The sequence below is a fragment of the Sphaerodactylus townsendi genome, linkage group LG05 (assembly GCF_021028975.2).
Source record: "Sphaerodactylus townsendi isolate TG3544 linkage group LG05, MPM_Stown_v2.3, whole genome shotgun sequence".
NCBI lineage: Eukaryota > Metazoa > Chordata > Lepidosauria > Squamata > Sphaerodactylidae > Sphaerodactylus > Sphaerodactylus townsendi.
Window position 1 is genome coordinate 82,136,163 of NC_059429.1, and position 23,802 is coordinate 82,159,964.

The 23,802-nt window shown below is 43.2% G+C and overlaps 1 protein-coding gene across 7 annotated transcripts in view; it reads left to right on the top strand.

The window, feature by feature from the left end:
• The window catches only part of HMGA1 (high mobility group AT-hook 1), a 37,263-nt gene extending 16,300 nt beyond the window's left edge, over positions 1 to 20,963 (top strand). For 4 of the 7 annotated variants that reach the window (XM_048497430.1, XM_048497431.1, XM_048497428.1 and 1 more), the window contains exons 2-5: positions 1,148 to 1,259; positions 3,012 to 3,095; positions 10,177 to 10,227; positions 18,546 to 20,963. In XM_048497430.1, coding sequence (XP_048353387.1) covers positions 1,158 to 1,259; positions 3,012 to 3,095; positions 10,177 to 10,227; positions 18,546 to 18,602 — 294 coding nt within the window. In that variant the 5' untranslated portion in view covers positions 1,148 to 1,157 and the 3' untranslated portion in view covers positions 18,603 to 20,963. The remainder of the gene's footprint in view (positions 1 to 1,147; positions 1,260 to 3,011; positions 3,096 to 10,176; positions 10,228 to 18,545) is intronic. The other 3 variants (XM_048497434.1, XM_048497435.1, XM_048497429.1) reach the window with 1 other exon arrangement.
• The last annotated feature ends 2,839 nt before the right edge of the window (positions 20,964 to 23,802 follow it).

Consider the following 23,802-nt stretch of genomic DNA (forward strand, 5'->3'; position numbering starts at 1 on the left):
AGAAGCCCTCCCACTGTAGCCAGCCAGGGCTCCTGGTGACATCATGGGGTAGGGCCTGGTATGGTGGTGGGGTTCACTTCATGGGCTAGTGTAGATCATTATGGTCCAGATACACTTTCTTTTAGTTGTGGTCCCCTACTTTAGAAGTTGCCATGGGTGTGGATATATTCATTCCCCCCCCCCCCCAAGAGTTGCTGAGCAACCGCCGCTGTAGATGTCAACAGTCACCAGAAGCAGAAGGTCTACTTTCCAGGCTACATTAATAAAGCAACTCCTCCTCCTTTTGTGACAGCAGAAGATGGTGGCAGGTCACCTGATAGAAATCCTCACCCCAGTCATGATGTTGCTGACAGTTCCCTCTATGGCATAAAAGGAACACAAAAGAGATGTCATACAGTGCATTAGGTGATACTTTATGCCAGCTTCTGTACTTGGTGTATGTATTATAGTTAAAGATATATACTTATAATACATAGCAAGACACTAAGTGCCTAGGTGAATATCCTGGACTTGGCCAGGAATGGATAGGATACAAATTTAATTAATTAATAAATTAAATAAGTAAATGACTATTCCAAAGGAATGGTAAATGCATATGGTATAACTAATTTGACTATTGTAGTATCTAGACTGAACTGGCCACTTTCTTCCCCTTCCCTTTCCCCCAGGTCTCTTTTTTTGGTTGGTATGACTGGGAGCTATACACTGGTTATGGAGGAGATAACTGTATTATTTGGTTGGGCTTGGCATCTTGGGTTTTTAGATTGAATTGTATTATATTTGCAATTTGTGATTTTATTATATGTTGGAAACTGCTCTGAGCCTGCTATGGTGGGGAAGGGCAGGGTGAAATCAAATAAATTAATCTCACTGGTTTTTATTATGTGGCTGGATGCAGATTTGGATTCTAGCCCCTCCAATCTGTTCTAACTCTCACCACTCTATGACACAGGAGCATGTATGCACATGTTGCAGATCTGTAAATCCTTTACTATTAGGCATCAACTGTATTATGGAGCCTGACTGCCTAAAGGTGATCAGTTTGTAGCAAAATCCATTTAATATCCTAAAGCAGCTATTTGGAGAATAGTGGCATTGGCTTCTATATCATCTGAGCGTAACATAATGATTGGGTTTTTGTTTTTAGACGAGGAAAGATGAGTGAATCCAGTGCAAAATCAGGCCAACCTCTGGCTGCCAAACAGGACAAGGATGTCTCTGAGAAGAGAGGACGGGGGCGACCCAGGAAACAGCCTCAGGTTTGTGGACAGCTCATGTTGCTGGGAAAGCTTTTGTGATAGTCTCCTAAAATGTTGCTAGCCAATGTAATTGACATGACACGAGGAGTACAGGGAAAGGCAGTACCCAGTTACACAGCAAAGTTATTGTCATAGAATGAAACATAAAGATAAGGATAGAGCACTACAGCTATCTCACACTGTTAATGAAAGCAAGTCTCTTAGGGAGAAGGGCCCTCTGTCACTGACAATTATGATACTTTGAACCCCTCCTCCACATGACTGCAGTTTCATTAAGCAATATTTACATATCACTGGATAATGCACTCTGAATCCACTATAGCAATGGTTTGTAACTGTAGCTTCCTGTGTGAAATATGAAAATCCAGTTGCAAACAATTGCCTTAGCGCGTTATTCACTGAAATGTGGAGCAGCCTAAAATCTCAGGAAGCCCTGTGGTGCTTTATAGCATCAGTAAGTCTTTGTCCCTGAGTATGTTGAAGACATCTATACTCCGTCCCACCGAAAGATGTTAGTAGAACTGTGAATTCATCCACCACCACTTCTTGATCCTTCATGCTGCCCCACAGCCCTCCCAAGCCCCTACAATGCTCCCCTTGGCCCAAGCACTGCTCTTGAAAGGCTGCATGTAATTGATAGAATTGTCTGCTTAGTTGTTGTTGCCTCTCCTTTGCTAGGGTTGTCTGATTGGTGTGGCTGATAAAAATCTCAGCACTACTGGTACAGAGTGACCCATATAACACTTTCCTGTGGTGAGCACAGCTCCTTTTCCTCTTGCATTCCAAACTATGACTAGATAACTGTATGAGCATCGTCCTCTCTGCCCCCAAAGATAGTAGTTACCAGTAGTTCAGTACCTGTAGTAAGGAAAGGAGATGAGACTGAAAAATTGAGGCATCTGCTTTAGAGGAAGTGATGACATATCTGCTGGAGTTAAATTGTTGAGTGGTTAATAACTGAAGCTGTAAATGGAATGGGAAAAGGAAGTCAAAACTGTCTGACCCTCAACAGTAATATAATGCAGCTTTTTAAAAATCTCCCAGGAATCTCTTAAGTGGTAGTCTGTTAAAGTGGATCATTTCAGGCGTCCCCTTCCGAGCAGATATCACTGAACAGCATTGTCCTAGTGTTTCCAAATTTGTACAGAAAAGCAAATTTTAACCTTTTAACCTCTGTACTTATTTCAGAGTAGCTGTTCTGTCAAAATTCTGAGTGGCTCTCTATACTGTTCAAGATTTTGTAAACTGAGATGATCTTGCAATCACTTTAGAGTGCAATCTCATAGTGGGTCCTTTTGCACTTGATGGAATCACCTTTCCAGGGCTTCTATACATGTAAATTGTTTTACGCACACATACTCATGGATGTGTCCTATTAAGTGGTCAGAGATCAGTTTACATGAAGGGGGAAGAAAACATGTTGCCTATAATACATGAGATAAGCCTTGTATAGTGCATCACACATCATGCTACAGGTTAATGATGAGGCAGAAAAGTCTTTAGTTTTTTTAGTTCTTGATAATAACAGTTGGAAACAAGTGTATGGTATCACAGATTATTCCTGATAATTTCCCTGTGGATGCCATAACTATAAGTGGTGGTCATCTACAGAAGATTGATGGGGTATCTTTTGTCTCTATGATTTCTGGATGGAAAACCAAAGGGGCTTTGCCTGAGTCAGGGCAAGTAGAAGCAACAGGCATGCTTGATGTTCATTCCCTTATTGGTGACTGTAGTATGCTTTTTTTATAGCAGGAACCCAGTGAGGCATCAGTCCCTAAGAGACCACGTGGCAGACCAAAGGGGAGCAAAAACAAGACTGCCTCAAAGGGACGGGTAAGTATTGGTAGGAGGGTGTTTAATCTACCACTTGCACTTCATTTCTGTGCTCACCAATTAGAATTAAGACTGCATCTAAATTGATATCTTAACAAAAGTCCCTTCCCATGGAAGAATGAACCATCTACATCAGTGGTTCCCAAACTTTTTTGGGCTGCCACTCCCTTGGCTCCCAGGCCACATCTCTAGTGTTGCCCCCCCCCCCCGACCCTCCCCCCCCACAAATAAACACACAACTTTTTCTTGGTATTAGGTCTACTGCAAATTCAAAACAATTTCTAACACTGTAAACACACATATGCATTTCACAAATAACACATGACGTAGTTAAACCTGTTTTAGCAATATGAAAGGATATGTTTGCATGTCACCTATCGTGTCTTCACAGTTTTAATGGGATGGATGTGTTGGTGCTGGGATATCAGCTTCTCAATCCTCTTGCAAGGCACTAAGAAGTCTTAGATCCCCACATTCAATAATTTTCAGTCTGTTTCTCTGCTTGGGTGACTGCACTGAAGCCCCCCTTTATTAAATACGATGTTGGGAAGACAATAGAGTACATCTTGACTTTGTCCCACAGTGCAGGCTAGTGATCAGGAAGGTCTTTTTGAGAGAACCATGTAATTGAGATACAAAGTGAAAAAGATGCCTTTGCTGCCTCTATGCCTTGATACCCCCCTCCCCATCTATGGCTATGGACCAAGGAGAGTTCTGTTGGGGCAAGAAGAGCAAGAGTCAAGTGCTCCTTATTTAATCAGCTCATAAGGCACTCTGAATCTCATCGAGCATGCAGGGTTCTGGAGATAATGAGGATGACTCTCAGGCCCCTCTAACAGTCAAGCTGGACCCAGACCTGAGAAACGCATCCTCCTGGGCTGTTACCAGCACAATCAAATCCAAGAGCAGCAGAACTCTTCAGGCAGCAGAGCTGGCAGAAAAATGCACCCAAACCTCATGCACCCAGCAGTGGTGGGGTGACCATGTCTCTCCCCAGAGCATTGGAGCAATATCCTCCATCCTCCTCAGGAGTAATCCCTAAGGAACAACAAGGGGTAATGTAACTGCGCCTGGTCCCAACCCTCTGCCACCAGACCTTTACTCCTTTGAAAGGAGCAGGTGCAACAAGGCATTCCAGGTCTGCACTCTACAGATCTAAGCTGGAATTCTTCTCCTATGTTCATGAAAGAATCAGATCCCAGGAAAGGGGGATGTAAAATCATGGACAACCAAAGCATTCCAAAAGAGAAACCTTTTCAGTCCCTATAGACAGGTGTCCAGAGGCTCAAAGCACAACTCAGATTCCAGTGAGGAGTAAATTCCTCTCTGAGGAAGAGGAGGATGGCAAGGAGGTCCCAGCAGGTCCCAGAATGGGCAGTATGATTCCTTAAGCTAAGAACTACGGTACCAGTCCCTTTTAGCAGCCCTGGATTGAAGAAAACCTATACCAGACACAAAGTCTACGTGTGTAGGGCACGAAGATTTTTTTTCCAATCCTGGATCAGGGAAGGACATGGGTACTAACAGATGTGCCACAGGAGTCATGTTATCCATGTGTTGAAAAACTGATTACTGATTACAAATTGGTTTCTTGGCAAAGGCCTACAATGGTTCAAAAGTAGTTGAAAGATTATTTCCTCTCATATAAACTTGCGTTTCCCTGATATTGTCCAGAGAAACTCTTCTCCAGACATCCCTGTGCTCCGAGATCAGGAGGGGTTCTTAGTAGCGGCTTTATTCCCGTGGAACTTTTTCCACATTGAGCCTTCTGCTGACACTTTTTGGGTACGTGTTTAAGCTCCTGGTGAATCCTTTAACCTAGGGCCTCCTCGCTGGCAGAATCTCAGATGTGAAACTCTTCCTTGAAGTTCACCTGATTTTTTTTTGGTGGGTATTTAGGCTCTGGATGAAATCGTTATTTTGTTCTGCTTTTGATTTTGTAAGAACTTGATTTATTGTTCTTTTGAGATTTTATTATTCAGTTTTTGAGCCTCTATCTCTCCATCTATTTTTCTTTTTCCCTTTCCACCTCCATTTCTGGTATAGCAAATCCTATCTTTCCCAGAGCATCATAACATTATCAATATTATTAGATCTCAAGAGTACAAAAAAGTTTCCCTCTCACACATCATCTTAGCCTATTTGTACCCTTCATAGACTTTTCTTCTCCAGTAATGGGGAAGAATTATGAGAACTGGCTTCTTTTCAGGGTGGGGGGGACAATTTTGATAGGGAAATTATCAATAATTAAAAAGATTCCTTGGAGTAGAGATGTCTAATTTAGATATGATCTGTATTTTATGTCTGTGCTACATATGACTGGAAACACATATGTGGAGGTATTGCTTTGAGATAGTTATCTGAAAAATGGGTGTCTGTTTTGTGGGGGCACAATTTTAGTTCTTGCCCCGGGTTTCATATTCGGTAATTACGCCCCTATGGCTGTAGACTATTGCCTCTACCAAGATGGTGTCGAGTTTGGCTCTGTCCATTCAGAAAATATCACATTTCAAATGAGAATTGGCTATGGATTTTGCATATATGTTGAGCTTGAGAGGAAAGAAGCCTCATGGGTATTGAAACAAAACTTCTTTTGTCTGAAAGGTATTTGAATTAGTCAGACGGCTGGTGACATTTGCTTTTTGTGAGTGTGAGTCCTGGCAGCTGGTCTACATGTGCCTTTAAGGGGAGGAAATGCATGTTCCACTCATTTGTATAAGAGGAAGATAAGAAATTAATGTAGGGGCCTAGAGTGGCACGAACCTATCCCCAACTCTTTGGCTCTTGAATTCCTGGCCTCCTTGTCACCCAGTCTCTCATTCTGTATAGCAGCTGCTGACCCATATCACTCTCTGGGCTGGTGGTGAGTGAAGCGTTGATACCATCTGGTGCCATGTAGTCAAAAGTAGGTGGGGATTGGAAAGGTGGCAAGTGAGTAAATAAATGACCCCACAGTTGGTGACTTGGCAGCTGTTGTGGCTTTCTTGTTTTTGTTTTTTTTAATGCAAAACACAGAGCTAATTCATGCAGAGCATATTTGGCATGCTCTTCACTACCCCTCCCCCATTATATAGACAAGGATTTTTAAGTGTTCAGCTGCTTTTAGAGCAACAGATGCCTCCTCTTGAATTGGCAGCCAGGCTGCAGGGGTTATTTCAGTGGACACTTTGGCTTAGCCCAAGCTTTTGACCATCTGTTCAGACCTCAGATATGTGAAGGAAAGAGAGCACCCAACAAGTGGCAGAGGATAGTTGCTTCTTCCTGTTCTGTACCTGGCTCCTTACAGCTGCTCCATTCTCTTCCTCCTCTGATATAAAAGCCAAGAATAGGAGACTGTCATAGCGAACTGATTTGACTGAAAATATTTACACAGGAGTTGAAGATCTATGTTCTCTGCTCTGGGAACATAAACTTTGGAGACAGTATTGGGTACACTCATGTGGTGACTTGTGCAACTACGCAGAGTGTTCCCTGTTATATCTGCTTGGATAACTGCCCTCCTGCCTAAACTCCTTATCCAGCACAGCGGCAGTTACTACTGTGTCTTTAGTAGCTTCTTACTGGTGCTTGTAAGACTACTTGCACTGTTCTGTTATGGCAAGAGAAGAGGAGGTCATTCTTTCATCCATATCCCTTGAGTAGCATTCCATGAGCATTGTCAATCCAAAGCAATCGCAGTCAGGCTCACACACACAGAGTGTTCTGTACTTTAAGGCTGCAGGTTGTCTTTATTGCTTGGCTAGTTTTCCTTACATGTTCTCCTTTCATTAACCAAAATGGAAGGCAGATGCCATAAAACAATGTACAAACCTTTTTATTTATGCTAGTACCTTGTTTGCTGTTTGGATGAGCTGAGATTAGATTCCCCTCTCCAAAGATCTGGAAGTATAGGGCATGCTGATCTGCTCAGTAATGCTTGACATTGCACATACTGTTGTGAAGAACCCGGCCTCTGTGATCCAGTTAACAGGATTTTGCTCCCTTTAGGGTAGGAATGGCTTGTAATGGCTATACCAGAAATGGGAGCATAAAGAGAGTTCTAGATGAGGACTGAGATCTGGGCTGTTGTTTTTAAAGGTCGGTCCTTGAAGACACAAGTGTAAACAACTTGGGAAGAACTTCGGGGGGAGGGGGGCATACAAGGCTCTGAGGATGGGGTGTGTTGGTTCAAACCTGTTTTGAAAATACGCGACTCATATCCTGCATTTCTGAGTCATGGGGTTGGGATCCCAGATGGCTCCAGTTGGAAAAGGCGATGATGGGGATGGATGACAAGGGAAGGTCTTGTGGCATTGACCCCCACCCCCCACCCCACCCAGGCCAAATGAAAGAGGTACTGTTGCCAACCCCGAGTGTTCAAAAGACACATGAGTCACATCCTCTGATCTGTAAGATTAGCTTAGAATTCACAAGATTTTACTACTTTTTTTCTCCTTTTGAGTACATTTGAGAAGCTAAAGTATTTTTTTCTTGGCAGATGAAATTGTTTGTTTCCATTCATGAACATTGTCTCAAGGGTCACATTCACATACCCCCTTAGAGAGCATCACTTAAGGTTGTATCAGCCCCAGAGCATTTAATTTCTCCTGGTTCTCAAAATTTTAACTGCGTTCATTATCCCATTTTTGGTTACTACTCACCTGTAGACCTCAGCAGACAGTATACTTATTGAAATCAACATGTGGGCGGGGGGGGGGGGAGAGCAGGCTAGCCTTACCATCTACCTACACAGAATCACTAGCTCATGAACAGCTGTGCAGAGGTTATATCCCTGTGACTTAAAACATTTGAAAAAGCAATATTCCCAGTAATGCAAAATCTTCCTATGCATATAGAAGTCATGCTGACAAGTTGGCAGTTGCACATAGGCATGGCCAATGAGTCCCTGCTCTGTCCCACTGCTTGTGTTTATTTCAACACATGTAACGTCACTTGTAGAAGGCCTGAGTGTTGGGGTCTTAGTATGGAACAAGGCTACCTTCTCTGAAGAATGCTTACAGGTGTCCTACAGGCCATCATCAGGCTTTCAAAGAATGTGATGTCTGTTCAAATAAAACTGAATAATTACTTTCATGATTGGTGCCTAGGTAGTATGTCTGCTTAAATGAGAAGCAGGCTGCTTGAAGTTTCTTAATACGTTATGCAACAAATGGATCACTACTATTTATCACAAAGCTGTGACAGTTCTATACTCTTTTCTACCAAAAGATCTAAGGAAAATTGTAAATTCATCCGTCACTTCTTCCTGGACATTCTTTGTAGTGGAATACTCCACAGTGGTCCTCGTATCTCCCTAGTTCTGTCCTGCTCCCGCCCCCTTCAAAAGAAAAAATGAAAAAAATTGCCCACATAACTTTGTAGTTGTTTGAGGAGCCCTGGAAGAAGTACACAAAATCACATTTTTGCCTACCACCTCTACCACCTTCGCGTTCTTATTTTCCTTTTGTAGCGCCTGCCGTTTTCTGCCTGCTTTATTAGGAGCCTCTGTTCTTCTGCCGCCAGTTGCTTGCAACTCATCTGATGATCATTTCAATGTAAAAAGTAGATAGCTCAACTCAACTTTACCTTTTTTTGGCATTGAGACAAAGAAGTTGGTACAAATAATATAAGGTATTCAGGTTAAAACATCAAAAGAGATAAAGAACTAGCATGCCTAGGCCAGATAAGAATAATCAGGAAGTGCCACATTTTGCGATAAGTAGGGGCGATATAGCTGCTAAAAATTTTGCCACAATATCTGTTGTAAATGAGTATTTGTCTCTCAGAAGTTGTATTATTTTCTTTTAGATTTTTTAGGCCCTTCTTATTTATATATAGTTCCAGTGGCAAATGTAGACGGACAAATTGTTTACAATTAAGCAATAAATGTAGTAAGGAATCTGGAGTATTGCAGCCAAATAAGCATAATTGCTGCTGGAATGGTATCTGTCTGTATCTTCCACTTGTAGCATTTGATGGAAAAACGTTAAGTTGGGCTACCTTAAATGCTTGTCGATGAAGTAGAATGTCTAGAGAAGCTAAGTAAGGCATTGAGCTCTTATAGATATGTTAAGCCAAAAAAGTGGGGAGCAAAAATAAGATGAATAAAGTTTGTTCTCCCTGGCACACATGTCTTTTGTTTTTGAGGGAGGTGTCTTCATAGCTACAGTGACACCATCTAAGAATTGTAGCTGTTCAGAGGGCAAGTGTACTTCTCATTAAGAAGCAATAGGTAGACCTGTCCTCTGTTAAGGGATGGTTTACCCAAAATTGAAAGTAACGGGTAGGCAGAGGATATGGAGACACCTCCCTCCACTGTTGTTTGGGGGGGGGGTGTTGAGGGAGGTGTCCTCATAGCTACAACAACACCATCAAAGACTCACAGCTGTTTGGAGGCCAGGTCTACCTCCCATTAAGAACCACTGAGGTCTGGTCTATATGTAGATGGAGGACAGGTCTACCCATCGCCCTCCGAATGGCTGTGATTCTTAGTTGTCATCATAGTTGTGAAGACACCTCTCAAAGCAAAAAAGGAGAAAATGACACATGGGTGGGATTGCCAGGGAAAAACAAACTTTATTCATCAACTTTTTTCAGCAAAATGGCCATTGTGTGAGCTGCAAGCAGAGAAAACTCCTGGGAACATTCGGCAACTGGGCGCAGCAGCCTGAAAGCTCCAGAAGCTGACACAAAATGGCAGGCGTTAGAAAAAGGAAAGTAAGAGCTTTAAAGTGTGAGGGAGGGCAAGTTTTGCTTACAGTCATTTGATGCACTATGAATGCTCTTTTATCAAACGAGCATGTTTAATAGTGCACAGAATGATGCACAAAGGCTGCTCTTAAAATTGATTCTTTAATGTTCATAGACATTCGGGACTATTTTCACCTGCAGAAACACAATTCTTTCACTTCCGCTGCACCACGACGGAGTTCACTTAGATCTTTTGGTGGGAAAGGGTATAATAAGGGAGAGTGTGACAGAGTGGATAACTCTTGGAAAACGTAATAGAAAAGAGATTGAATGTATAGAAACTGGGAAAGGCCTGAAATACTTCTGATATTCATACGATTGAAAGTTTTTCTTTTCTCTTTTTTCTGTCCAGAAAACTTCTGCAGCACCTGGGAGGAAACCTCGAGGCCGACCCAAAAAATCAGTACGTATTGTTCCTTTTGTTTGTTTTTTAAGCCACAATGGAAAAAGCACGAAAACTGATGCAAGAGGTCATGAATATGTTGAATCTCATGTGAATCCATTGTTAAGTCAGGATAAGATTCATTATTGGTGATTTGTCAATCTGGTGCTCTGTACAGAAATTGCAGCATTATAGCTGTAAGGTGATAATCTCAGTCTTTGTAGTTGGCTTCCTTACATGCTGACACACACACACGAAAAAAAAAGACATGGTGATGGATGTCTACTTGAGACTTTGGGCTTGGAAGGCATAGCTAACTTACTCTTGCTTCAGGAGAAAGAAATACAAGTGATAATGCAACTCTCTTGGGGAGCCTTCATTCAGTGTTACCAGGCGCACAGCAGGCTGAGAAATTGGAAGACCCCCAGTGTATTAGCATTGCTGGAATAATCCGCTGTTTGAAAAAAGGGTGTGAACCAAACTTGATGTTGTACCATTAAAATAAAAGTGTTCTCTTCTTCCTTCCCCAACAAAGAAGTAACTGGACAAGGTCTTCCATCTAGGCATGGAACAGTCATGCCCCAGTGAGGACAGTGAGAATTTTTTCTGTGGTGTGAGCTAATTGATGACGTGCTAAGAGGCCACTCTTCTCATAAATCTCAGATGTCAACACTTAGGTTTGGCTCCTATACCCTCTTTCTGCTTGTGCTCTTTTTTGTCCTTTCCAGCATTTCTCCTCCATTGCAGAGCACTCATAAGAACATAAGAACAAGCCAGCTGGATCAGACCAGAGTCCATCTAGTCCAGTTCTCTGCTACTCGCAGTGGCCCACCAGGTGCCTTTGGGAGCTCACATGCAGGATGTGAAAGCAGTGGCCTTCTGCGGCTGTTGCTCCCGAGCACCTGGTCTGCTAAGGCAATTGCAATCTCAGATCAAAGAGGATCAAGATTGGTAGCCATAAATCGACTTCTCCTCCATAAATCTGTCCAAGCCCCTTTTAAAGCTATCCAGGTTAGTGGCCATCACCACCTCCTGTGGTAGCATATTCCAAACACCAATCACACGTTGCGTGAAGAAGTGTTTCCTTTTATTAGTCCTAATTCTTCCCCCCAGCATTTTCAATGTATGCCCCCTGGTTCTAGTATTGTGAGAAAGAGAGAAAAATTTCTCTCTGTCAACATTTTCTACCCCATGCATAATTTTATAGATTTCAATCATATCTCCCCTCAGACGTCTCCTCTCCAAGCTAAAGAGTCCCAAACGCTGCAGCCTCTCCTCATAAGGAAGGTGCTCCAGTCCCTCAATCATCCTCGTTGCCCTTCTCTGCATTTTTTCTATCTCTTCAATATCCTTTTTGAGATGTGGCGACCAGAACTGGACACAGTACTCCAAGTGCGGTCGCACCACTGCTTTATATAAGGGCATGACAATCTTTGCAGTTTTATTCTCAATTCCTTTCCTAATTATCCCCAACATAGAGTTTGCCTTTTTCACAGCTGCCATGCATTGAGTTGACATTCCCATGGAACTATCAACTAAGACGCCCAAATCCCTTTCCTGGTCTGTGACTGATAGCACTGACCCCTGTAGCATGTATGTGAAGTTTGGATTTTTTTGCCCCTATGTGCATCACTTTACATTTTGCTACATTGAACTGCATTTGCCATTTCTTAGCCCACTCACCTAATTTATCAAGGTCCGCTTGGAGCTCTTCGCAATCCTTTGCGGTTCTCACCACACTACATAATTTGGTATCATCTGCAAACTTGGCCACCACGCTACCCACCCCTACTTCCAGGTCATTTATGAATAGGTTAAAGAGCACTGGTCCCAAAACAGATCCTTGGGGGACACCACTCCTTACATCTCCCCATTGTGAGAATTTCCCATTTACACCCACTCTTTGCTTCCTGTTCCTCAACCAGTTTTTAATCCATAGGAGGACTTCCCCTCTTATTCCTCGATTGCTGAGTTTTCTCAAAAGTCTCTGGTGAGGAACTTTGTCAAAAGCCTTTTGGAAATCCAAGTAGACAATGTCCACTGGTTCCCCCTTATCCACATGCCTGTTTACACCCTCAAAGAACTCTAGTAAGTTTGTAAGACAGGATTTGCCTCTGCAAAAGCCATGCTGACTCTTTCTCAGCAGGTCTTGCTTTTCTACATGTTTTATAATTTTATCTTTAATGATAGATTCTACTAATTTGCCAGGAACAGATGTCAAACTGACTGGCCTGTAATTTCCCGGGTCCCCCCTAGATCCTTTCTTAAAGATTGGTGTGACATTGGCCATCTTCCAGTCTTCAGGGATGGAGCCTGATTTCAGGGATAAGTTGCATATTAAAGTGAGAAGATCAGCAATTTCATGCTTGAGCTCTTTAAGAACTCTTGGGTGAATGCAATCTGGGCCAGGGGATTTGGTAGCATTTAGTTTATCAATGGCTGCCAGAACTTCTTCCTTGTCTACTACTATCATCGCTAGTTCCTCAGAATCGCCTCCTAAGAAGCTTGGTTCAGGTGCAGGAATGTTCCTCACCTCCTCTTGGGTGAAGACAGATGCAAAGAATTCATTCAGCTTCTCTGCAATCTCTCTGTCATCTTTTAGCACACCCTTTGTTCCTTTGTCATCTAACGGGCCTACCGCTTCCCTTGCTGGCTTCCTGCTTTTGATGTACTTGAAGAACTGTTTGTTGCTGGTTTTGATGTTCGCAGCCATGCGTTCCTCATAATCTTTTTTTGCCTCCCTTACAGCTAACTTGCTTCTCTTTTGCCACCATTTGTGTTCCCTCTCATATTCTTCATCAGTCAAACTGGACTTCCATTTTCTAAAAGACATTTTCTTTTTTCTGATAATTTCCTCAACCTCTCTTGTTAACCATGGTGGCTTTCTTTTGGACTGGGTGCTGCCTTTCCTAACCTGCGGAACACATTCCAGCTGAGCTTTTATTACTGTGTTTTTAAATAACCTCCAAGCATCCTGGACAGTTTTGACTCTCTTGATTTTCCCTTTCAGCTTCCTGCGCACTATCCCCCTCATCTTTGAGAAATTTCCCTTTCTGAAGGCGAATGTAACTACACTAGTAGTTGCCACTTGTTCGCATGCAAAGATACTGAAACTGACAGCATTGTGGTCGCTGTTCCCTATTGGCTCAACAACAGTGACTTCCTGGACCAGGTCCTGGGTCCCACATAGAATTAGATCTAGGATCACCTCTCCCCTGGTTGGTTCCACAACCATCTGCTCTAAGCCACAGTCATTTAGCATATCCAGGAATGCTCTCTCCTTACTATGACCTGAACATGCATTTTTCCAGTTTATATGGGGATAGTTAAAATCACCCATTACCACTACATTTTTGTTTTTGTTGGCCTCTCTAATTTCTTTTTCCATCTCAGAATCCTCTTGTGCACTTTGGTCAGGGGGACAATATATTCCTAATATTAAACTGTCCTTCACCCCTGGTATTGATATCCACAGTGATTCTGTAGGGGAACCAGCTCCCCTTTCATTTTCTATTTTATGTGACACTATGCTCTCTTTTATGTAAAGGGCAACTCCACCCCCAATGCTCCCTGTCCTATCCTTCCTATAGAGCCTGTAGCCTGGTATAACAGCATCCCACTGGTTCTCCTCATTCCACCATGTCTCTGTAATGCCCACTATATCAAAGTCCTCCTTCAAAACTCTGTACTCCAGCTCCCCCATTTTAGGTCGAAGGCTTCTACTATTAGCATAGAGACACCTGTATACCCTGTCTTTGTCCTTAACCTGGGATTTATGTGCTTTACCCTCAAGTCTTTTGTAGACACTATCCCTTGTCACATGAACATTGCTATGTTCCTTGCTTGCATGTGGTTGATTTAGAAAAACCTCCCTCTCTGTCTGCATCCCCATAGATACTGTATTCCGAACCGAAGTCACCTCAGCTCCTGTCGGCTTTCCCCCAGGGCTCAGTTTAAAAGCTGTTCTGCCACCTTTTTAATGTTGAGCGCCAGCAGCCTGGTTCCTCTTTGGTTCAGATGAAGCCCGTCCCTTTTGTACAGGCCTGCCTTGTCCCAAAAGGTTCCCCAGTTCCTGACGAATCTGAAACCCTCTGCCTTACACCACCTTCTCATCCACGCATTGAGACCCTGTATCTCCGCTTGCCTAGCTCGCCCTGCGCGTGGAACGGGTAGCATTTCTGAGAATGCCACCTTGGGGGTCCTGGACTTCAACCTGTTACCTAGCAGCCTAAATTTAGCTTCCAGAACCTCCCGGCTACATTTCCCAATGTCGTTGGTGCCAATGTGGACCACAACTGCTGACTCCACCCCAGCACTGTCTAAAAGCCTATCTAGACGAAGCGTGACATCCGCAACCTTCGCACCAGGCAGGCAAGTCACCATGCGGTCATCACGCCTCTCGCAAACCCAACTCTCTATATTTCTAATGATCGAATCACCCACTACGAGGAGCCCCCCACCTCCCTGAGGGGTATCCTCAGTGCGAGAGGATATCTGATCACCAGCTAAGGAAGGGGTCCCATCTAAGGGAGCATCTTCCCCCACCTCAGACTCACTCATTCTTTAGGTGGTAAGCACGTTTGCACAGGTAAGACTCTTTAAAGGGGGCGATAGGTGCCTTGCGTAAGAAGACCATTGTAGCAGAGGATCACCTCCATAATGGACGAAGAAGAGCACAAGCAGAAAAAGCCAGCAAAGGATCCAAGCTAAAGCCCCTTCTTCCTGGTTAGAAACTTCAGTGTTTAATCAGATCCCTGGATTTTGGTGTAGATGGCTCACTTTCCCATTATTGATAGGTGTGTACCTATTAAGTAATTATTAACTTCAGTTTGCTAAAATGCTAATTGAAATGTATTGATGCAAGAAAGCAAAAGCCACATTGTATTGCATCTTTGAGAGTCCCTTACTGAGGCCAGGAAACTGTGTTGTAGCAAAATGGGGAAAGATGCAACCACTATATGACAAATGGAAGCTGTTACAGAGCACATCGGAGGTTGTTGGGTCTATTGTTGAAGTCTGAAGTCTGTCACAGGTCTTTGGTGATTTCCTTTCTGGCATAGTTGACTGAAACAAAGTTGCCATTTAGATTCCCTCCTCTCACTATAGTGTGTTAAGATGTTTTGTCTCACTTGCCTAGAAGTGAGTAACAGGAAGTGGCTTGTTCTCTGAAGTTAGCTGGCAGAGACTTGGTGTTACTAGTGTGGCATCTGATCATTCCTGCAGAGTGAGTCTCTGGCAATTTCATCTGGCCTCAATCTTTTAGAGCAATCCCTTCATTTCATGCCATTAACAGTGTCCTTCCTGGCTGTACTGGCTACTCTAAAAAGAAAATCTCATTCCATAAGGTTGCAAATTCTCTAGTTCATACCAGGACAGATCTTTCCTTGGTCTATACAGAGCTTGCCTTTGGCAGGCTTTGGTATACTTGCAGAAGAAATCTTTCTTACAATAGCTGTTAAGGTAGCTGTGCTTTTTTTGTCCTTCCCATGTAGCCTCTGCCTGTAATAAAATACATACCAAAACATGAGATTTTCTATAAAGGAACTTCCATTGGCCTTACCGTTCTTGCCAGTTTAATACAGTTCACTTTTTTAAAAGTCTGGTACTAGCTCTGTGGTTCATATTCTGCTAGAGGTAATGGGAAGTTTTGTGTAAGTCAGGACCATAGTAGACCCTCAAGTATTTTATCTACCAAATCCATCTTTTGTATAGGACAGTGATGGTGAACCTTTTCAAGACCGAGTGCCCAAATTGCAACCCCAAACCCACTTATTTATCACAAAGTGCCAACACGGCAATTTAACCTGAATACTGAGGTTTTAGTTTAGAAAAAACGGTTGGCTCCAAGGTGTGCATTACTCAGAAATAAGCTTGGTGGTAGTCGGTGGCTTTGCTTTGAAGCAACCATGCAACTCTTCCAACGGGTGAATCACGACCCTAGGAGGGTTTACTCAGAAGCAAGCCCCATTGCCAGCAACTGAGCTTACTCCCAGGTAAAGGGTTGTGCTTTAGTTCTTTGCATGAAAATCAGCGGGATTTAACAGCGCTTAACAGGGTTACCTACACTGCTTCCCCAAAACTAGGTCTTACGTTTAATGCTAATAATCGAGCCCAGTGGCCCAGGCCAGCCTAGATGTCCGGGGGGGGGGGGACTCTGTGCATGCCCACAGAGAGAGCTCTGAGTGCCACCTCTGGAACCCGTGCCATAGGTTCGCCACCACTGGCTCAGCCATTCCTGGAATAAACCTACGGGGCCAAGTGTGCATCTGAGGGCAAAATTTGCTACCCTTCCTTTCCATACAGACCCTAAGTAGCTGACAATGTCACAGTACAAATCAGACCCCCAGAATCTGCGCTGATTGTAGTACGGCCCTGCTGGAATCAGCTGACAGGAAGAATGTGCAATCGGCAGAGACAGCCTTCCGAAACTTGCCAGCAGCCTTGATACTGCAGGCTTTGGTGGTTTGTTGTTTTCTCCTTTGCAACCCTGACACAGAACAGTGCACACCAAACAATGTATTTAGCCTTCAATTTCCCAGAAATTGAGATATTTTTTTTTACTGGCAAGAAGAGTAAGAGGCTTGGCTGCGGTGACAATGGCTGTCGCTGAGTTGTTAGGCTTGCAACATTTTCTCACTTCTGCCCAAATATAACTGTCATCAGAGATGGCTGAGAGTACATACATTCCCTAATGCCACTGCCTCCTTTATTGTTGAAGTCTGAAGTCTGTCACAGGTCTTTGGTGATTTCCTTTCTGGCATAGTTGACTGAAACAAAGTTGCCATTTAGATTCCCTCCACTCACTATTAAAAAAAACCTTGCTTGGAAGAATTGAGGTTAATGAGAATAGGCCGGGGGGGGGGGGGGGGGCACTTCAGCAGAGGTGCTGGTGAGACCCAGTTTGGCAGGTTAGAAATATCATGCTAGTTTGTAGGAGAATGTCCTGGCAGAACTACATGAGGATAAAGCACCCTGCATTTGCCATGACAACTGTGTTTATGATAGTTCTTGGTCACAGCTGGAAGTAACCCAGTACTATCAGCTTTGAAGTGTTCTTCTTTAATACTAACTACAGAAAGATTTCATTTGCCACAGCATTGCTACGAAGTGACTTCCATTTAAACTGCCGGCATAGAAGGGCTGCATGCAAGCATTCTGGTGAACTTCAGATGAGCTTGCCGGACCTTTTCTTATTTTGTTAGCAAGCTGGCTTGCTTGCTGTCCCCTCTCCTAAAAATGGAAAAAAACTTAAGTGAGTAGCATCAGTCACTTCCTTCCTTTACTAAATGAGATCTGTATCCCTGGAACTCAATGTACGGAGTTGACAAGCGCATTCCACAGTGGCTTAAATGTATATTTTTATGAATGAAAGACAAGGAAGTGGAGGTTGCTGACTAACCCGCACACTCAGTCATGACTCATCTCATTCTGACAGCATTTGTATTTGTTTGGAGAGAGTGGGTGGGAGAGACTTCTTCAAGAAATATGTCGGTCCCACATCCCCCCCAAGGCATACACAATTGCCGTTCAAGTATGAAAGGGTGTGGATGGCAGGAGCGCCACTTAGGAACTGTGTAAACAGATGGTGGTTGTGCAGAAAAAGAAAAATGGTTTGGCTTTGAGGCTAAAGTGGAGAGGGGTTTTTAATACTGGAGTCCCTCTTGTGGCATCATGGGTGTATGACATCTAGGACATATGTAGCTTTATTGGGCTATACAGCTTTTGTGCTCACTCTTCATAATTTTTATGCTACAGTGTCAATTTCCTTGCCTCCAGTTGACTAAATAGAGTGATGTAGATTCTGTCCTGTGATTACAGGATTTACTCCTCCTTTACTACATGATTTGTCCTGTGTTATCCCAATCCTCACCGTATCTTGTGTGGTGAGAGGAGGGATTGTAGCATTTGAAAGAGCACCATGCTCAAACATGCCTGTTTGGAAGCAAGGAAGCCAGGATTAAAATGAATTGATTAAATATTGTGTCATCTTTGATTAAAGGACATAAAAATCAAGTGGAAAAGGAATGATCTCAGCATAGCGAATATAGGCTTGGGGCTTCATTTCCATCAGGGTGCAACAATTTAGCCTCGGTTTTCAATACCATTGCTCAGTTTTAGGTCATAATGTTGTGATTTAGTTGCTAAGAGTGAATGAATCTGACCGATTCCCACACATCTGAGCTAGGTGATGGGATTCCACATCAGAGGAACTGACTGTGCCTTTCTTACACTCTCAGAAGTGAACCCTTGGTGGGTTTTGTTGATGAGTGGGGGCAGTCAAGCAAAGCAAAACAATAACACACACCCAAGTTTTTCAACCTTTTTCTTTTCCTGTGTAGGAGAAGGAAGAAGAGGAGGTCAACATTTCCCAGGAATCGTCAGAAGAGGAGCAGTGAACATAGTCAACTGATTCTACCTCACAATTCAATTCCTATTTCTTGTCAAGTTTTGGGACAGAAGAAGAAACAAAGAATCCTCATTACTTCCCTGCCCTCCCCACCTACCCAATGTTCTCACAGTTAAAATAACAGCAACACTGGAATACGGTGTAAAACAAATCAGCCATCACGTTTGTTGATGTGTAATGTTTAAAGGGAGAACAGTGTACTCTGTTTCCCTCTCTCATGTGACAGGGTTAAAACTTTAGCCTACCAGTTTATGTAATTCTATATTGATATCATCATCCATTTCTGGCCTGTCTTTTCAATGCACTCTTTGAAGAGAAAGGGGTATATAAAATGTTATATTAACCACCTATTCATGTTGAAAAGAGTGGGCAGCCTAGTGTTCCCGTATCAGCCCTGATCTCCCCTTTAGAGAGCATACCACCATCCTGAAGGATATTTGACACTGGCAAGGAAGTAATGTCAGAGAGGAGGAGGAATGCTGTATTTTCTCCTGGAAATTCAGTTTAGTACAAAGAGCCAAAGCAATGGAAGGGGTGGGGGGAACTCATGAGTTTTCCTATTGTATACTACTTGCCTGGGTACTGGTACTGATTTTAGAAGTTGTTAGCTTGCCACATTCCCTCTACATCCCCTGGTTCAAGGGTAATATGGTTCTTTACAGTAGGTCTATTTGTTCTGGTCAGCTGTCTAGCCTTCCCCAGGAGTTGAAGCAATGTAGTGCTACTATGGGTGGGATAGACTTTGCAATGCTTTTTCATTGCTGGTCAGTAGGGCTGTTTCCAAAAGTTCTCCAGTGGCAGATGAGTGTCAGTGATTGTGTAACAGTCCTGTCCCACCCTTCCATTATGATATTGGCTGCTAGTCCCCAGGGCAGGGAGATCGGAAAGTTTTCCTCTTGGTTCCTGCTTATTCTTCACAGAAAGCACTGAAGGATCTTCTTTGCATCCAAAGAAGCCATTGCCATGACCAAGGAAAGCAGGTTGGCAGAATTCCTCACCCCTTCCCGCCTCCTCATGTCTCATCTGCTTCAGTGATGTTTTTCCCATTGGGTACAGCACAGTTGATGTTTTGTGGGTTTTTTTGGCTGCAATTCTTTCCAAACAGGTCTCTTTTCAGGTTTTCTTTTTCCTCCATTCACAACTACCTCTGAATAATTTAAATTTCATTCTCTTAAAACATGGAGTTGCTGCTGCTGTTGTTGCTGCTGTGCTGGTTACAAAGTTTTATTATTCCAACAGGTTCTGTCTGGGGTTTTTTTCCTCTGGAACTGACAAATTGTACACTATAGAATATTTAGTTTGAGTTGACTTTTAAAACTCTTGCTATTAAAGAGGGATAAAAGCTTACAGTTGTCAGACTGAGTGATCTGGGAGGTGCTTCGTTCATCATTGTTCCAAGAATCAACCATCAGCACATTCAGAATGTTGGGGTTCTTTCCATGGTGCCCACAAGGACGTGTTCCTTTTGGAAGCACAGGCCTGAGCTCCTGAAGGCCCCCTGCACTCAAGCAAGAAATCCACATTTGATAGTTTGTGATTACTTGCGTTTCTGAGTACTTCTGGGTAGAACAGAAGCTATGCTTGACCATCTCAAGCCACGGAAAGCCTTGCATCAGTCTCAATTTACACTAAACTAGAGGCTTAGAAATAAACTCTCCTTCCCCCAAAAAAATCCCAATAGTAACTTTTAGTTTGGGTCTCCTTGATACTGTTTCCAAACCAGTTCTTTCAAAAAGTTGATACTCATTTGCAGCCCAGTCATCGTTGGGGGCAATCATAACTTCTGAAAAGCAAAACCAGCATAACATTAAGATAATCTTTCCCTTAAATTGCTACATAATTGCTGGACAAGGTGGTCCTCCAACTTGGCTCTTCTGGTATGTTTGTCAAAAAATATGCAGCAGAAATCCTCTTGCTGAAGTTGGTTTGACCTCTTTCTAATCCAGAGAAGCAAGACTTGCACAGTGCCTGAACAAATCCATTCAGTTTGGAGGCTGAGAGTGAATATGTTGGTATGAAAACAAACTTCAGTTGTTTGCCATTAACTGGCTGGATTCAGACATTTTGATCCATTCCTGTTGGTGAGGATTGTTCTTCCTTCTGCTTAAATTTGATCTCTTCAGCTACCTAAGGGCTAAGGGTTACAGGGAAGGCTGAAATCATGGATCTGAAAGTAATTTATCAGCAGTCTGACCAAGGCAAGGCAACTGTGTAAGAACAAGCAAGGGTGGGGGTGTCCAGTGCTTTGTAGGCTGTGGTGGGAATCATTGTTGTGGGAATCTCTGGCCCATGCTAAAGCCTTCTTGACTTCCTATTTGCAGTTTACTTGAATAAAAATACTTAATTGATATTTCAAGCCTTCCCTTTGAGTTTGTTTAAGGAGTCTTGGGGAATGTTATTTCCATGCTGCATTTAGAGCGATGGCAGCTTATAGATTAGTGCTTTGGCACACAGCAAACCAAATGAGTGAGCAGAGACCAAAAGGCATGAAGCCAGTGTCTGGCCACGCTATCTAAAAACACACACACACAAAACTCCCTTTCCTTCATACCTAACAGCAGAGCTTACAAATGCATATTCTGGTGGTCCGGTTTACATTTTTATTTTTCTTTATCAGATCCAAGTGAGATTATAGCATGCCTACATCAAGATCTGGATGAGGATGAATATGTTGAAACTCAACCTGGCCAAGTCAAAGTTGATGACACAAGATGTGTACGTGCTGGAGCAGGGAAATGCTTATGACTGATGTGTTTAATCTGAATTTAAGGACCCTGGAATGATTGAGTGCTTTTGGAAGCATGCTGGTTTTACCAGCCTCTGAAAGGATGCAAGAAAAACATTTAGGCTTTGGGAGTTGCACTCATATGGCTTGACAGTCATGGGGAATAACATTTGTTATTGCTTGTTTCCAAGGATGTCTGGTCTGTCAAATCCAAACCCATACAGGAGTATATATCTGTTTGTCCTGGAGCTTCCTACTGAAAAAACAAATACTTCAGTGTTGCAGCAGTCATACCCTCTAATCTCGCCCAACAGTGTTGGCATCTTCCTTTGCCTCTAAGTGGCAGAGTTTCAGACTTACAATTATGGCAGGACTCGGCTTCTGCCTCTAGCATAGTTTCACAGAAGTTTTTTATAGCTCTTTTTACTATTGCATCATTGTGACATAAGATAGCTGCTATAGTTCCCTTGTCTATGTTGATATTGAAATGAGCAAGCTTGAATGCTGGAAACTGCCACCCAAAATGGTATAGTTTTCCAATACAGGATAGTCAAGTTGCTGTGCCTTACGGTGTCCCTGATGGCCCAGTAGGGGGTACAAGATCACTTTTCAAACTTTCAGCCTGTGCCATTGGATTCTGGACAAGAGGAAAGACCAAGGTTGTTTTTCACATCTATATACCTTTCCATTTGTTGAGAAAGGAAGCAGGATACAGTGCCACAACACAGCCTGGTGTTGCCTGTGGATAGTACAAGAAAGGTGACTACTAATTAAGGAACCTACCATGACATTGTCCTATAATTTTATTCCCTATAATGACAAAATGCCAACACAACAGGTAGCTTAGACTCTTCCAGTTAGCTCAATGGAGGAAGAAGAGAATTAAGTCACCAGCACTGATATGTAACAAACATGAGAGTTTAGATGATGTAGCTTGTAGAACCAGTGTGATACAGAGCTGAGAGTGTCAGGCCAAGATCTGAGATATCTTGGGGACCAAATCCCCACTCTGCTATGAACTATTTGTAAAGAAAAGGAAATGTATGCTGCTTTGGATTCCATTAGGGAGAAAGGGTAGGTATAAATGTAAATAAACTGGCTGGAGCCCAAAAGTCTATTCAGTAGTTTTAAGTCAAGGTGTCATTAGGTACCAATGATGAAATAATTACAACTAGGTGCACATAAACCCCCATAGCTCTCCTATTAGAAGAAGAGTTTGGACTTATACTCTGTCTTTCTCTCCTGTAAGGAGTCTCAAAGTGGCTTACAAACTCCTTCCCTTCCTCTCCTCACAACAGACACCTTGTGAGGTAGGTGGGGCTGAAGAGTTTGAAGAGAACTGTGACTAGCCCAAGGTCACCCAGAAAGCTTTGTGTGTAGGAGTGGGGAAACAAATGCAGTTTACCAGATAAGAGTCGGCTGCTCATGTGGAAGAGAGAGGAATCAAACTCGGGCCCTTTCCCCACTTAAGCCCCGCGCTACTCTTCGCAAGTAGCGCGGGGTCCCACTGCACTCCCCACGTCAGGGGTGGCAACAGCGCAGCCGCCCCAACGCTGCCGCTCTTGCGCCCACTCAGCGCGTGGCATCCCTGGCACTGGCGAAAACTGTGCCTTTGGATGACCCCGCGCAGAGCGCGGGGTCGCCCGCCAGGGATGCCGCGCGCTCAGAGCAGCGCGCAGCAACGGCAGCAGCAGAAGTGGGAAAAGGCCCTCGGTTCTCCAGATTATAGTCCACCGCTCTCCACTACACCACCACGCTGATAAAAGGGAACTGCGTAGAAGCGACCAGTCCTTCAGGTTTGTATTCTAACTTTAAACAGAAAAGCTGCTATTAAGCTAACTTCTGCTAATATTTTAAGCTAAGTTCTATATACAACAGTGTGCTTGACAAGGCAGGATAGCACTTGGAATCCGCACTAGAACTCCTCTGCTCTGGACATATTGTTACAGATCAGTTTATCCTGCCCTATTAAACAAAAACTCACAGGAATCCTCTTTTGGGCCCACTTCTGCCTGTAGTCACCACCACAGTTTCACATGGCACCTTGAACTAAGATAGCATTTTAATAGCTGTAGAAATGTTGTTATACCATCAGGGGCAAAGAGGCATAAACCCTCTTATATCTACCGTTGGGGGATTTCCCCTTTAAAAAAAATTATTTGCAAACCATGGGTTTCCTCTAGATGATCCTATTGTTTCATGTGCAAATGTGACTGGTGTAGGGCCACTGAACCACTAATAGGCTGCTGAAGTCTTGGACAGGCTATTCAATAGCGTTCAATCCTGTTTGAAATGATAGCCTGCGTAGCACAAAAGTTAAAGTAGGGAATCTTAGGAAAAAAGTCATCCTATTCAACAAAACCAGTCAAATGCTATGAATAGCTTGTCCAACAGAATGAGATCATTATATCACTACGCTATGACCTCAGCCAAGCTGAACTCAACCTATATAAGTGCTGTACCT